Source organism: Tursiops truncatus, chromosome 18 (assembly GCF_011762595.2).
Source record: "Tursiops truncatus isolate mTurTru1 chromosome 18, mTurTru1.mat.Y, whole genome shotgun sequence".
NCBI classification, from domain to species: domain Eukaryota; kingdom Metazoa; phylum Chordata; class Mammalia; order Artiodactyla; family Delphinidae; genus Tursiops; species Tursiops truncatus.
This window is the reverse complement of record NC_047051.1, coordinates 955,586-969,832: the sequence shown is the minus strand read 5'-3', so window position 1 is coordinate 969,832 and position 14,247 is coordinate 955,586. Positions and strand designations below refer to the sequence as shown.

Genomic DNA, 14,247 nt, shown 5'->3' with positions numbered 1-14,247 from the left:
AGCTCACAGCACAACTTGACCTTCAGAATATCCCGAACATGAAGCTTCAGTTCTGCGCTGAGTGCAGCAGGGATGAACCCGGGCATCTGCCTCAGTGGCGTGGACCCTAATCAGCGAGCATCTTGGCTGAATTTCTCGTGGCCGATTCTTTTCTTTGGATTTAGCTTCTGGGTAAAAACTCAAGCTTAGAGAAATCTGCCTCAGAAAATTCAAATCGGGCAGAAAGCAGCAGTTAGGAAGAGGAAATATTAAACCTTTTTCTCTTTTCTAACTTGTTCAGCTAATGAATAGCAACTGGTCAAAAACTGACCGCCCTCCGTGGATGAAGCAGGGGTGAAGCAAGTGCAGGTCCTCTCCAGTGTGAGGGCGTCGGGTGATGGAGAAGCCCTCTAACGCTTTGATTGGTCGGGTCACTGTTAGCGCTCACGACGCTTACAAATCAGAATTTAATTACTCTGGGTGGCTCACTGCGTGGGTATTTTGAAATCTTTGGAAGTCAGCTCTGAAAGTACTGAACACAGTTTTGGGAGAAGAGAGTCAAGGCAAACACCGTCGCAGGCCAGGCTGGCTTCCGGGTCCGCATCCTTCCCAGTTTGGTGGTGGAATGGAAACTCGAGGCTGTTGGAATGTTGACCTGGGGGCCAGGGCCGAGGGAGGGTCGGCAGCCCCTGCGTGGCTGCCTTTCACGGCGCTCCCGAGCCTTGGGAGCCTTGGGTGCGGGAATGCCGTTCCTGCCCAAGACATGGCGCGGAGGGAGCGAGGGAGAGAGGCGGCCGGACCCTGCGGACCAGCAGTCGTTTCTTGGTGGTTCTGGGCGGCACCACCACGGGCCTTGTGTTCAGTGTTTCCTCCTGGTGCCCATGCCCCGCCCCGCCCCCCCCCCCAGCTGTGCCACCAGGAGGGGAGGGCGGGCGACTGGTGAGTATCTGAGTGAACTGGGTTGATTTGCTCTCAGTAGCAGTCAGATGAACCCAAGGATGGTTTAGAACTAATAGGAAGCCCCTGGTCCGCGCCACCTGGGGACAGCGACACGGGTGCAGCCACATCGGCTCCCAGTGGAGGACGCGCCAGGCCGCGGCTCTGCAGTCGTTTACGGTGGAAATGAGGACAGCCCAGATGTTTACCAACAGTAGGACGGATGAGGAAGCCGCGAGGACGGCGCCTACAGCAGCACACGACTCTGGTGAATCTTGAAAGCGTGAGGTGGAGTGAAAGACGCAAGTCAGAAAAGAACGCACTGTGAATCCATCTCCAAGAAGATGGAAAACAGGCAAAATGCAGACTCCATGTTTCGGGAACGTGGAGGAAGGGATGGTTATTACGAAAGTCAGGATGTTTGCCTCTGGGCGAGTCAGGAAGCCGGCTGGGCGTGCTGGAGGGGCCGCGCGCTCAGCTCTGCGTGCGGCTCCGCGCGTTCCCGTCTGTCACACGCGCGTGCGCACGTGTGTGCAGCCACGCGGAAAGGGCTTCTCACCCAGGGTCCTCAGTCGCCCCGAATCACCCCTGCCCTGCGTGGGCCCCCGGCCCCCCCTCCTCGCAGACGCCCACAGGGGCCTGAGGGACTGTTTTCTCCCCCCGGCAGCTGGGCCGCAGGGGTGAGGGGCGCGCGGGCCTCCTGGGGGCCTGGACTTTGGTGGTGGAGCCCCCGGCCCAGGGGAGGGAGGGAAGGCGGGCGCCGGGCGGGGGGTGTGTGCGCGCCGGGGCTGAGGGTCCAGGCTTGCTCCACCCCCGACTCCCTGTTCCCGAAGCGGGGCCTCTCCACGTGGAGGAAGGCGCTCCGGAAACAAGAGCTGGAGACTTTGCAGCCACCCTGACAGCCTGGGCCGCTTCCCTCTCCCGGCGGCCGCGCGGGTCATCACCTCGCGTCCCTGCTCCTTCCGCAGGCGACCGCGTGGAAGGTAGGGCCGTGTGAGCAGCACGCACGCACGCACACACACACACTCACTGCTCGAAGCTGCCTTGCATCAAAGAATAGCACTTGTTTACGAGCACATCAAAAGCTGAGCGCAGCCGGGCTTGCAGGCGGACGAAGCCTGGAGGACGCTCTCCAGCTCTTCCGACAGCCCCGGGTCTCAGGCAGAGGTGCAGAGAAGGCTTCCGCCCTTTGCTTCCGACAGGACGAGGGTTGTAGGTTAGAGAAGGGGGGACAGTGGAGGGGCCGGAGATTGAATTGGTATTCGACCATTTCACAGCACACTCTTTCAGGATCCGTTTGTATCCTACAGTTCTGTGATGCCGCGTTTGATGAAACCTGTGATAGTGCTTTGCAGAGAATTTTGGGATCCCGCTCTAGAGAAGTCAGGATGAGAATGATGGTAATGAAACGGTCTTTCCCGAGGACTCACCACCTTGCCGACCCCTTCTCTCCACTTAGGAAGGAGTAGTGTCCCCGGGCGACCTTGACCTCGTCATGTCGGACGGCCTGGGCATGCGGTACGCGTTCATTGGGCCCCTGGAGACCATGCACCTCAACGCCGAAGGTAGGCTTCCGTTCCGTCGGGTTCAAGGTGGGATTCTGTGCTGTTTAGTGCTTTCATGGTTTTGTAACGGTCAATCTTGCCTTTTCTTACAACTGAATAGAAACAGTGTCGTGCAGGAGATGGCGGCCAGTCCGTCATTCACAGGGAGGGGCTGAGGGGAAAGTCCACGCGGGCTCCACGCACCTCCCTGTGGCAAGAACTGGGGGGCGGGGGTGAGATGCTGCTGACACCGCCAAGGACCCTCCAGCCTGAGGAAGGCAGAGCTGTGTTTCCTGAGAACGATGGTGAAGTGCTTTACAGAGGCAAGAAGAAGAAATAGGACTGGGGACATGACCACCGGCACCTCGACTGCACACACCTTCTGCCCAAGTAGGAGCAGCTTCTGAGCGTGTTTGCTGAGCGTGGGTCTCCTTCCAGAAGGCGGGGAGGCCTGAGGGAGGGGCTTCTGCGGGAGAAGGGCTGGTGACAGCTGCGGGGACAGGCCTGGCTGGCGGCTGCCCCAGAAGCCGACCTCCAGGGGCTGGGGGAGTAGGTGAGAGCCAGTGAGCTGGTGACACTGAAAGAAAAATAACTTGAGAAGGGGAGACTCTCCCAAGAATGAAACTTTCAGCCCGACTTTAATCAACTGAAAAAAAGGACATCATTTGAAAAACAAGCAATAAAACCTACAACAAATTAAGACAAAATAAATCAAAAAAGCTATGCATAAAAATCTGGGAAAATGTCACCTAAATGTTATTACTGCTGCTGTCTCTTGGTGCTGAAATGATAAGTAACTTATCCTTGTGCTTTTTTATGTTGTCATAAATTTGTACAATTTTTGTGTATTGTTTTAAGCATTAGGTTATTAAGTTGTGAAACTTGAGTACAGATAGAAAACAAATGTTGTGTTCAGCTCCATGGTCTACGTTTAACGAACGTGTTGAGAAACTGGAGCATATCCAGAAGAAGGTGACCGGAGTAGTGTGTGTCTGTCTGTCTGTGTCTTTTGTGGGGCTGGAGCTAGAACAGAAGACCGGAAACAGCCGGAGGAACTTTCTAGAACCTGGAGCTGATGTGCGGAGAGGCCCTGCCGTGAGAGGGGAGCTGAGGGGCCGGAGGCTGGTGCCCACCTGCCAGATGCTTGGGTTGAGAGGAGACTCCTGCAGTGAGGTCAGAGGGCGGGGGGCCGGAGCAGGTGACCCCTGGGAGTCTGTTGGACATAGATTTTAGAGTTCGGTGTTTTCCTGTTCGTTCAGTCACTTCTCACCACAGTAATTGGTGGAATATAGTTTCCAGTGAGTGAGTCAAGCAGTTTCCTAGATGTGTTGGTGCCCGGCTGCACACGTGTGCGCCCAGAAGCAGTTCAGCACGGGATGGTTCTCCCCGGGGCGGAGCAGGGAGGGGGCAGCGCTGAGCACGGGGCTGCGCAGAGAGCAGCGAGCAGGGGTTCCCACGATCGCTCATTAAAATGAAGCCTTGGAAAATTTCAAATGTTTTTTTCAACCAGAACCTTAAAAGTGAGGAACATATTTAAGCATTTGAAGTGGACGTAGACACTGCCTGGTAACCGTCATGTTTTTCTTTTTCTTTCTACCTTTTTTTTTTTTCTTGAGAAAAATAAGATAATTCAGGTATCACAAGAAATCTATAGGGAGAGACTGAGAACAGCTTTAACTCTCAAACAAATAGAAACAGAAGCCGATGAAACCAGAAACTCAAGAATCAAATAGTGTGCAGACAGGAAGGAGGCCCACAGCAATTTTTCAAACAAAGCAGAAATGATAAGCAAACCTAATTGGCTTAATATGATAGTGGTGGACGGATGTAGTTTTCAACTTCAGAGCATTCCAGAGACCAGAGTTAGACGGTTTCGAGATCTGGCTTGGCATCAATGGAAACGCTCGTTATTCCTCACAGTGTCACCAGAATATATCAAGAATCCTTCCTCTGGATATAGCTTTATATAAAGCGACGTCTCAGGTTAAGGCTAGTTATTAGTCTTTGAAAGCTACAGTTTATCTGGACGTGGTAGAGGTATTTTAGGATCTGAGAAGCAGGAGGCCAGCACGCCTCCTCCGTCTGGCTACGTTTTAAGGCAGCGCCGGCTCTCAGAGTGGTGGGTCTGGCTGGTGGAGTCAGCCAGCGCCCCGCTGACCTGCAAGCTAGATGACCTTGGCAGGTCAGTGCACTGCACCTCAGTTTCCCCACCTGTAAAAGGGGTATAGCAGCAGTGACCCCCCCACACACACAGGGGTGGCATGAGAATACATGGTGTGGAGACACTGGGCTCGTTAGAAACCAGTGAAATGAGCTAAATCTAATTTCATGAGAATCTGTTCCCCCCCCTCCCCCCGCCGTCTTTTCTTATTCCATATAAGCATCTCTTAAGAAGTTAGGTTCAGGGCTTCCCTGGTGGCGCAGTGGTTGAGAGTCCGCCTGCCGATGCAGGGGACACAGGTTTGTGCCCCGGTCCAGGAAGATCCCACATGCTGCGGAGTGGCTGGGCCTGTGAGCCATGGCCGCTGAGCCTGCGCGTCCGAAGCCTGTGCTCTGCAACGGGAGAGGCCACAGCAGTGAGAGGCCCGTGTACCGCAAAAAAAAAAAAAAAGTTAGGTTCAGAGTCTTCTAAAAAGGTAAGCTCTATGAGTTTTTGGAAGAGGGTATTGTTGACAGAGCAGAGGGCATGGATGTAAAGAAGATATGGGGGAAGGGCAGACTAGTGGGATAAAAGGTGAAGTGGCTTTTTTCCTTTCCATTTTTTTTTTTTTACATAGTTTTTATTTATTCATTAGCCTGTGTTGGGTCTTAGGGGCTGTGCGCAGGCTTAGTTGCCCCACCCCGCGGGATCCCGTGTGGGATCTTAGCTCCCCGACCAGGGATCGAACCCGCGTCCCCTGCATTGGCAGGTGGATTCTTAACCACTGCGCCACCAGGGAAGTCCCTAATTTCCAATTTCAATGAAATTGTTATTCTAGAATAATTCCCACTCAGTTCACCTTTCATGGTGTAGAGAAGCCAAAATTATCGTTGGAAATATTTAAAGGCCTCCTTTTTTACCCTCTAATGGAAGGGGATGTGTTGCAAATAATAGTAAGAGTGATACCTTCACTGGAAAGTTGTCAGTAAGGCAGGCACACCGCGGATCCTGACTGTAAGTCACTGTGAACTTCCTGTGTCTGGAGCGAGTGGAGGCTCCCAGCCTCGCCACAAACAACGGGCTGTTTACCCTGAGAGCTGAGTGCATGTTATAGAAAGTGTTTTTATGCTAATGAGACTGAAGTTTTAATTGGTTTTCTGAACAAGTTGGGGAGAAGTTATGAACTGTAAAGAGTTTCACCATATTTTATTCTGTTCTGAAGAAATAAAAGCCCTTTTAAAACTACAAATTGTATAAAAGGCAGTAGGGAAAAAAAGATTCTAGAAAGCCCCTGGGAGACTCAGATGACTTCACAGGGGCAGTGAAAGAGGGACACTCGTTCAGAAAACGTAAAGTGACCCAGAGGTGAAACACGGCACCTGAATCGAGTCCCGTGGCCCATTGCTGGGGGTTGGGGGCCGGGGCAGCTTGTTTCTCCGAAAGTGGGTGAGTTCGCGGCTGCAGCACATCTGCCTGCTCTTTTCTCACTCAGTGTCTCCAGCTCACTTGGTTCAGCGTCTCTGCTTCCCCAACACGAGTCAGCTGTATTTGTGTCTGGATTTTATCACTTTGAGTTTGAATAAACCAACAAATCGTAACAGTGAAGTAAATACTGAGCTCTGGACCGTCCCCTGGTGCTTCTGGTAAACACAGTGAAACCCCTCATCTTAAAAGGGAGCGTCCACCACTTAATTGCAGGTGCTAACGTCAGAGACGTTGCATTTTCCAATTCTCACCCTTCGACCCACTTTCTCTTCTAAGACAAAGTGGGTATCATTTTATCACCCTCTGAGAGAAGGCAAACGATTTGGGACAAATGCAGTTGAAATCAGCGAATTTAGGAGATGCACCAAAAGCAACCCCACAGAAGCTGTTTTTCTTTTTTAAGGCGTAACTAGCGGAGATCATTTTTATTTTAAATGAATCGCGCAGCTTTCGTGGGGTCGGTGAGGGCCCAGCTCTGGATCTCTGCAAATCCTGCAGTTTCGTTTGTTCCCTTGTTATCTTTTTAGCCTGACTGACCAACTGCCGAGTCTCCCTGGTTTTGAGAGAGGTTGGCAAGGGGCCAGCGCAGCTCAGCGGCTCCGGGGCCAGGCTCCCGAGGCGACCTGCCTGGCGGGCAGGAGGGAGGGATGGGGGAGGGAGGGCCACGCTGTGTGCCGATTGGTGAGTCCAGGCAAGCCCGCCCCGCGTGTGGGCAGCTGACGGGCTTCCTCTTGGAGTCGGCCTCCGCCAGGCAGCCCGCGCGCTGCTCCTAAGTGCGGCGCTTCCCTCCCCCCCCAACCCCGCCAGGATGAGCCTCTTGTCCATGTGCTTCTCCACCAGAATCCTAGGGCTCCATCTTCGATCGAGGGCCCGGCGTAGTGGGAAGTCGTGTGGCCGGGGCTCAGATGCAGGTCGGGGCGGTTGGCTGGCGGCGCCCTAACCCAGCGGCCACAGCCTAGCCAGCCCCTGGGGTGAAGAGCCCGTGTTAAGGCCGCCGCCGCCCGGGGGGTCAAGTGCCAGGTAGAATCCAGGGATAAGAGCGGAGTGGGCAACGGAATTAATTGAACTTGACATCTTTGGTTCTTAGAAAATGCATTCGAGCCATGTACACGAGTAACCTCACAGATACATCGTTGAAGGAGACGCTTGTGGTGAAAACAGGATTCATGTGATAGTCGAGGAATCAAAGCAGGAACGTGGGCCGACCCAGCATCCCTGAGAGGCGCTGACCCAGGCCTGGAGGTCGGGTTGCTTCTCGGGCCTTTATTACCGAGAAAAGCTTGAGGAGTGAGCCCAGGGCCGCTGACAGGGGTGCCTTTCCCACCCGCAGCCCTGCTTCGTCCACGGGAGGGTGAGCCCAGGGCAACACCCTCCGGACACATTCTTGGTTTGAGCCGCAGACAAGAGTTCTCTGACTTGGGCATTCTTGTTTTCTTGTGCTTCCAGGTATGTTAAGCTACTGTGACAGGTACAGCGAGGGCATGAAACATGTCCTAAAGACTTTTGGACCCGTTCCAGAGTTTTCCGGGGCCGCAGCTGAAAAAGTGCACCAGGTGTGTAGACTCCCTGCCGGTGGAAGGCGAGGATTCGTTTGTAGCCAGGCTCTTTGGCTTGACTTTGAGGTTCCACGTCCCTGACTGTTCATAGCCCCGTCAGGGTCTCAGGGGACCCTCCGAGCGGTGTGACCAAGGAACTGGCAGGTCATTTTGACTCGTCTGAAGGAACCGTCGGCCCCTCTGGATTTGGAAAGTTACATTAGTTTAGGGTTTGCCAGGCTTCTTTTGTCTCTGAAAGCAAATTCAGAGTTTGCATAAATAGGAGAAATTTCCCTCCTGCCAAGTTAGTTGCTCTTCATGCTTCTTTCCCCTTTTTCCCTCTTGTCTTTTCTTTGTCTTTCCTGCTCCCAGGCCATGTGCGTGAAGGTTCCAGATGACCCGGAGCACTTAGCTGCCAGGAGGGAGTGGAGGGACAGGTGCCTCATGAGACTTGCCAGACTGAAGAGCCAGCTGCAGCCCCAGTGAAGCCTCGCGCGACCACTGCCGCCCGTGCTGGAGCCCGTTCGCTGGAAGCACGAGCCCCTGTCAGGTGGCTCAGAGACGCGCGGAGGCCTTGGGAGCCCAGCAGGCAGAGCACGACCTGCTCTCCACTAGGCAGGCGCCCCGGTGGACTGGGGGTCAGAGCAGCGCTGAGGTCTGCGGGCTGGATCCCCTGTCACCAGGGCAGCCAGGAGAGCAAGTCGCCTGAAGATTTTACCATTTATTTCCCGTGTGGTTCCATGTGGATGCCCTTCATAGCCAGTGATCGTAGTTTCAAGTTACTTTAATCTGCTGCACAATGTTTTTATCGTTATTTTCCGACCTCTCGCTGAGTACTCTGTGGCCCTGCATTTATGAGGCAACTGCCTTCATTTTCTTGATGCTTATTCCAAATAAAAGCGTTTGATTCCATAAAGACGTCTTTTCCTTCTGTTCTTTCTGCGCAAGTCGGTGATCCTGATGACGAACGTTATCTCGAGTGACCACGACGGTCGAGTCGTAAGCGGATCCTTTGTTCAGGGCCCTCTGTCATTCGGGGACAGCCCACAGTTTGGGCCAGAGTTTCCCACGGCGCCATGGTCGGGTGTGCTTGGGAAGCCCCTTCTGGGGGTGGCGTGCAACCCACCGACGCCGCCACAGCGAGCGCGTGACCGATGACACGGCCCGTCTCCGGCCGTGAGCAGGACGAGGTGATCCTGGGCTGTGGAGGCCGCACCCAGGACGGGGGCTGGGCAATGGCTGGGGATCCCGGGCCGGCCGGTGTCCGCAGGGCAGCCCCCGGCAGGGAGAGGGCGCTGGAGCGCACAGACCTTCGCTCGGGCCGCGCCCCCGCCCAGTCTTCGGAGCCCCTCCCAGCCCCCGGCGGCGGCGGCGGGGGAGGGCGGGCCGGCGGGAGACCCCCTTCCGGCTGTAGCACGGGGCGCTCCTGGGCGAGACCCTCGGCTCCCCTGAGCTGGCCTCGGGCTGCCCGGCCGGGGATCCTCGCCAGGTTCTGACTGGCCCTGGGGACCCTCCCACGCTGGACCCCCTTTGCCACTCTCCCTTCGCCACGGCCGAGGGCTTGCTCTTGTTGGACAGCCCGCAGGGCCACCTTGGCCTCTGGAAGAGCTGCCACATTGTCCCTTCCTGGGCTGTGGCCCGGAGCGCGGGCTCTGACAGCCACCTGCTTGTTTCAGTCCGGACCCGGGGCCGGGCGTCCCTGGCGGGTTTTCTAGGTTGGATGGAACCATACTTGGCACTACAGCAAGCGGAGAGCTCACACACCCCCCCACCCCCAAATTGTCATCTGCCCAGGTGGCGCTGGACAGGTAGGACTCGAGCAGCACGAGGACACCTGGCACTCTGCCTGGAAGTCCCTCCTGTCCTTTAAAGGGCGTCGCGTCGCCAGTCCAGTGCTGGGGCTGCCTGCCCCCCCCGGAGCATCCCTCAGGTTCGAGGTGGTGACATTTTGTTTCCCTCCTCGGCAGGGAGCTCGTTTGTATTCTGCCGAGGTAAGAGCTCTGTTCCATTCCCTTTGGCCCGGCGTTGCTCCTTTTTTCAGATCTCCAGGCCCACGAATTTTGGGTCACTGCCCTTCCCCCAACACGCCGCTCGGAATTCACTCCTCCCGCTGGCGTCCCGGCTGCCCCGGGCCCTGGGCACCTGCAGGCCTGCGGCTCCCTAGGTCTCAAGCTCTGGGTCCCAGCCAGCCAGGCCTGCGGACGCTGGGTTTCAGCCCAGTCCCGGGCTCGGGGCTGGTACACTCCTTTCTTTTCCATAAGGATCTGAAATGACCCCTTCACATTTTTGGAAAAACTGCCTTTTAATTTTCTGTCCTTAGATATGCTGTGCTTCCTCTTCTCTTTTCCTTTTTTTTTTTTTTTGCGGAGAGTGGAGCTGGCTTTAACCTGAATAATTCCCGAGTAAGTTCACCTCCACCACCTCTTTTCTTCCAGAAGCTGGCTGTAGAGGAATACACAGCAGATCAAAGTTTACCTCCTAGCCCTCAGGCCTCTCGTCAGGATGACTGACTCTTAAGAGGCTCCCCAGAGAGGAGATCGTGGACCCCAGACGTTTCCTCTGTTGCACTTCATGTTTCTGTGTAGCGGCTGGGTTAGCGTGCGAAGTGTGGACCAGTAGACAGGCCCGTGGGCTGGGCCTGACCCCTCCTGGGCACGGGTGCTGGGTGGGTTCAGCTGGTGTCGGGAGCTGCTGGTCCCTGCGGTGTCTGCCGGGTTGATGTACCAGCTGCGGCTGAAGGCGAGGACGGTGACGCCTCCCATCTCACATGTGTGGGCCTGGCCGGTGCCACCTCCCCCCGGAAGCCCTCCTATCCCTCTGCCAGTTCCCTGACACTCTGCCTGGACCCGCGTGTGTCACCTCTTCGTTCTGCGCAGCAGCTGCGGGGTCACACGTCGGACCCCGGCCAGCTGCAAGGGCTGAGGAGTCATTCGATGTCTTGCTCCCGGTGGCACCCAACACAAAGCATGTTCCCAACAAACCGGCCCAACCAAACAACAAAGGAACTCGACATGTCCACTTCAGGCCACCTCTGGCAACGACTGGGTAACCAGCCCTCTGCTGAGGACGAATAAGAAACACATGCACAAAAATCTTCTTAAAACATAGAAGAGCTAAAGCAAGACGTGAGGCATCTGGGCCACAGTCTGAAAACCCAGGGAGGGCACACAAGCAAGGACACTTCCTGAACCACTGGGGCCGCGTTAACGCAGCCTGGAGCCGACAGTGGGGCTCTCTCTGCGTCAGTAAGAAAAGCAAACCGCCATGTGCTAAAGCACAGTAAAGTGTCGAAGTCGGAGTTGCTTTTTCTTTTTTTTTTAAATAAATTTATTTATGTTTGGCTGTTGGGTCTTTGTTGCTGCGTGTGGGCTTTCTCTAGTTGCAGTGAGCGGGGCTACTCTTCCTTGCAGTGCGCGGGCTTCTCATTGCGGTGGCTTCTCTGTGGAGCACGGGCTCTAGGCGCGCAGGCTTCAGTAGTTGTGGCACGTGGGCTCAGTAGTTGTGGCTTGCGGGCTCTAGAGCACGGGCTCAGTAGTTGTGGCACACGGCCTTAGTTGCTCCGCAGCACGTGGGATCTTCCCGGAGCAGGGCAGGAACCCACGTGCCTTGCATTGGCAGGTGGATTCTTAACCAGTGCGCCACCAGGGAAGTCCCTGAGTTTCTAATGAAACTAAGAAATTAAAAAACCTCGGGACTTTCCTGGCAGTCCAATGCTTAAGAATCTGCCTTCTAATGCAGGGGACGTGGTCAGGGCACTAAGATCCCACATGCCACAGGGCAACTAAGCCTGCATCCTGCAACTAGAGAGAAACCCGCACGCCGCAACGAAAGATCCTGCATGCTGCAAAGACCCGACGCAGCCAAAAAAAAATTAATAAATATTAAAAAATAAAAAGAAATTAAAAAACCGCATCAGTCGCTTTTGGAGCTGTTACAGACCAACGCGTTGTTGTAAAAAATGGCAAATAAAGGAAGGGACACGTATCTGTCATCTGCCCTCTCATCAGGCCCCCGCACTGCATGCACACACGGCACCCACTGGGCACTAGGAGCTCCTGGACACTGGGCTCACACCTGTCTCCCCAGGTCCCTTTTCTAGGTGACCCACTGGCCCTGGACCCTCCCACTGGCTGCTGGGCAGCTCTGCAGGCTTGGCCATGGGGGCCCCTCGTGGGCATCTATTCCCAGCTCTGTGTCCCCTGATGTCAGATCGAAATCGGCCACCATGTCCACCACGTACACGTGTGGGCATCCGGAACTCAGCAAGGCTCAGAATCAAGGCCTGTTTTTGGTGTGTGTGTGTGTGTGTGTGTGTGTGAAGGTTAAACCCTCACGAGCACAGCACAAGCTGGCATCAGCCTGGTGAGTCCTGCTTGGAATATACAAATCAAGTGTTCCGAAACCACCACACAGAAGGAATCGGACCCACCCGACACTTGTTAAAAAGACAGATTCTGGGTCTTCCAGAAAGTCCTGCTGACTCGGAGTGTCCACAGGCAGGGCCCAGGGGTTTGTGTTTTCGCAGGAATTCCAGGTAATGCTGGTGCAGCCAGCAACATGCTCATCCCTCCCCACCCACCTGACATCCTCCTGAAACCTCTGCAAAGACAAGTTCTGAGCCCCTCCCAGGGGGCCTGGATGACCCTTGGCTCCCGGTCAGTCCACGAACCAGCCTCCTGTCCTGCTGCTCCTCTCTGCTCCCGCCCTTTCCCGGACCATTTGTACAACCGACCCGAGGGGTCTCCTCTCTCATGATTATGGGATTCTCCTTATGCAATTGGAAGGGCAGCTATGTTTCAAGAAAATGGTACTTTCCGTAAGAAAAAGGGAATTCTCCAAGTATGTGAGATGCAAGTGAATTGAGCTCTTTTGAAACTTTGAGTCACGTCGTGTTAAACGTGCCATGAAAGCCTTATACAACCGGACCCGGTTCAAGGTTCGACATTTACGTGGCTCAGAGACCTGCTGCTCGGGCAGCGTGACCTGAGAAGGAAATAGTGGAAAGAAGCATCTCTTTATTAGTCCGAGATCTGGAAGCCAGTGTCCATGACGGGCCGTGCTAAGAAGACGGTCTTGACAGAGTGAGAAAGTTCACGTGTCACAAGAAAAGCTAACCTTTGATATTAGTGAAACTTTGAAAACTGAACCAATAATTCTTAAGACTAAGAATCGGGAAAACTGTTTCTGACAATGTAGGGAAACACAAGTCACCTGAACCAGGCACCCCTCCAAGTATTAGGGCCACTGCTGCGCTTAAAACAATAAGTGCTTTAGAAGAGTGCCCTGCACAGCTGAGCAAACCGTGCCCGGCCCAGCTCGGCGGGAAGATACTTACTGCTTTCAGGCAACCTATAACTGAAGACCTTCTCATAATATACATGCAACACGTTCACTGTCTGTCTGTCTATATCCCTCCCTACATAATATATACTGCAGATATAACTACATATAACATATTTTCTATCCATATCATATATTATATATGGTATTCTATATACAACTATATATATAGTTATATATATATATAAAACAGTTTCTCTCCTCCCCTCTCTCTGTGTACATGTCACATCCTTTTGCTCTTGAATAGCTTCAGAAGTTGTTAGATCCATAAAGCACTCTGCCTTATCTCTAACCCACAATGGAAAACACTGCTTGCTTATGATGAGAGGCTGAAAAAGCACAATATTTTGATGGTGCTTGATTGACATTTTCTACAAGAGAATTTGGGGATTTCAAAATATACAAGTAGAGTGTCTTCACGTTGTGTTACCAAAGCCAAGGTAAGTCCTAGTTTTCCCAGCTTAACAGAGTATTAGTTCCACTCTAGTGCTCTGATCCTAAAATACAGCTTTGTCTCTTGTCTTTATCTACAGTGGAAAACTGAGATGTTACAGAAGACATGTACCTCAACATTAACTTTCTTACTTTGAAAATAATGTCTGAGTTGATACGGCAACTGAGCTCTATTAGTTGGTAAACCTTCTCACCTCACTCTAAACCACAGTACAACCCTTTTATCAGGTGGTAAATTATAGACTGCTGGAGTCTGAAGAAACTTCAAAGGTCAGATAACACCATGTGATGTATAGTGCTTTACAGTTTATCATCGATGCCCTCATTTATCTTTACCATTATTATTCCCACTTTGCAGATGGAACTAAGATATTGGATCACAGAGCTGGTAGGTGGTAGAGTTGGGTCTAATCTATGGTTTCCTTGCCCCAAATAATACTATTTAGCATTTAATTGTGCACTGACTGTGTTTCTGACACTGTGATGGGCTCTTTTTTTTGTTTTTTTTTGTTGTTGTTTTTTTTTTGTGGTATGCGGGCCTCTCACTGTTGTGGCCTCTCCCGCTGCGGAGCACAGGCTCCGGACGCGCAGGCTCAGCGGCCATGGCTCACGGGTGCAGCCGCTCCGCGGCATGTGGGGTCTTCCCGGCCTGGGGCACGAACCCGTGTCCCCTGCATCGGCAGGCAGACTCCCAACCACTGCACCACCAGGGAAGCCCTGTGATGGGCTCTTTATATACATTATCTTTGATGCATAAAACCACCCTGGAAGGAAGTACTTTCTTTATGAATTTTGCAAAGGAGACCAGAATCCAGGTCCGTCTGGTCTCAAAGCC

General features: G+C 53.6%; 1 protein-coding gene across 4 annotated transcripts in view; it reads left to right on the top strand.

Annotated features, from left to right (window-relative positions):
• Positions 1–8,535, top strand: part of CRYL1 (crystallin lambda 1) — a 73,891-nt gene extending 65,356 nt beyond the window's left edge. For all 4 annotated transcript variants that reach the window (XM_073794925.1, XM_019936927.3, XM_019936930.3 and 1 more), the window contains 3 exons: positions 2,375–2,480; positions 7,531–7,637; positions 7,992–8,535. In XM_073794925.1, coding sequence (XP_073651026.1) covers positions 2,375–2,480; positions 7,531–7,637; positions 7,992–8,105 — 327 coding nt within the window. In that variant the 3' untranslated portion in view covers positions 8,106–8,535. The remainder of the gene's footprint in view (positions 1–2,374; positions 2,481–7,530; positions 7,638–7,991) is intronic.
• Positions 8,536–14,247: the final 5,712 nt, after the last annotated feature.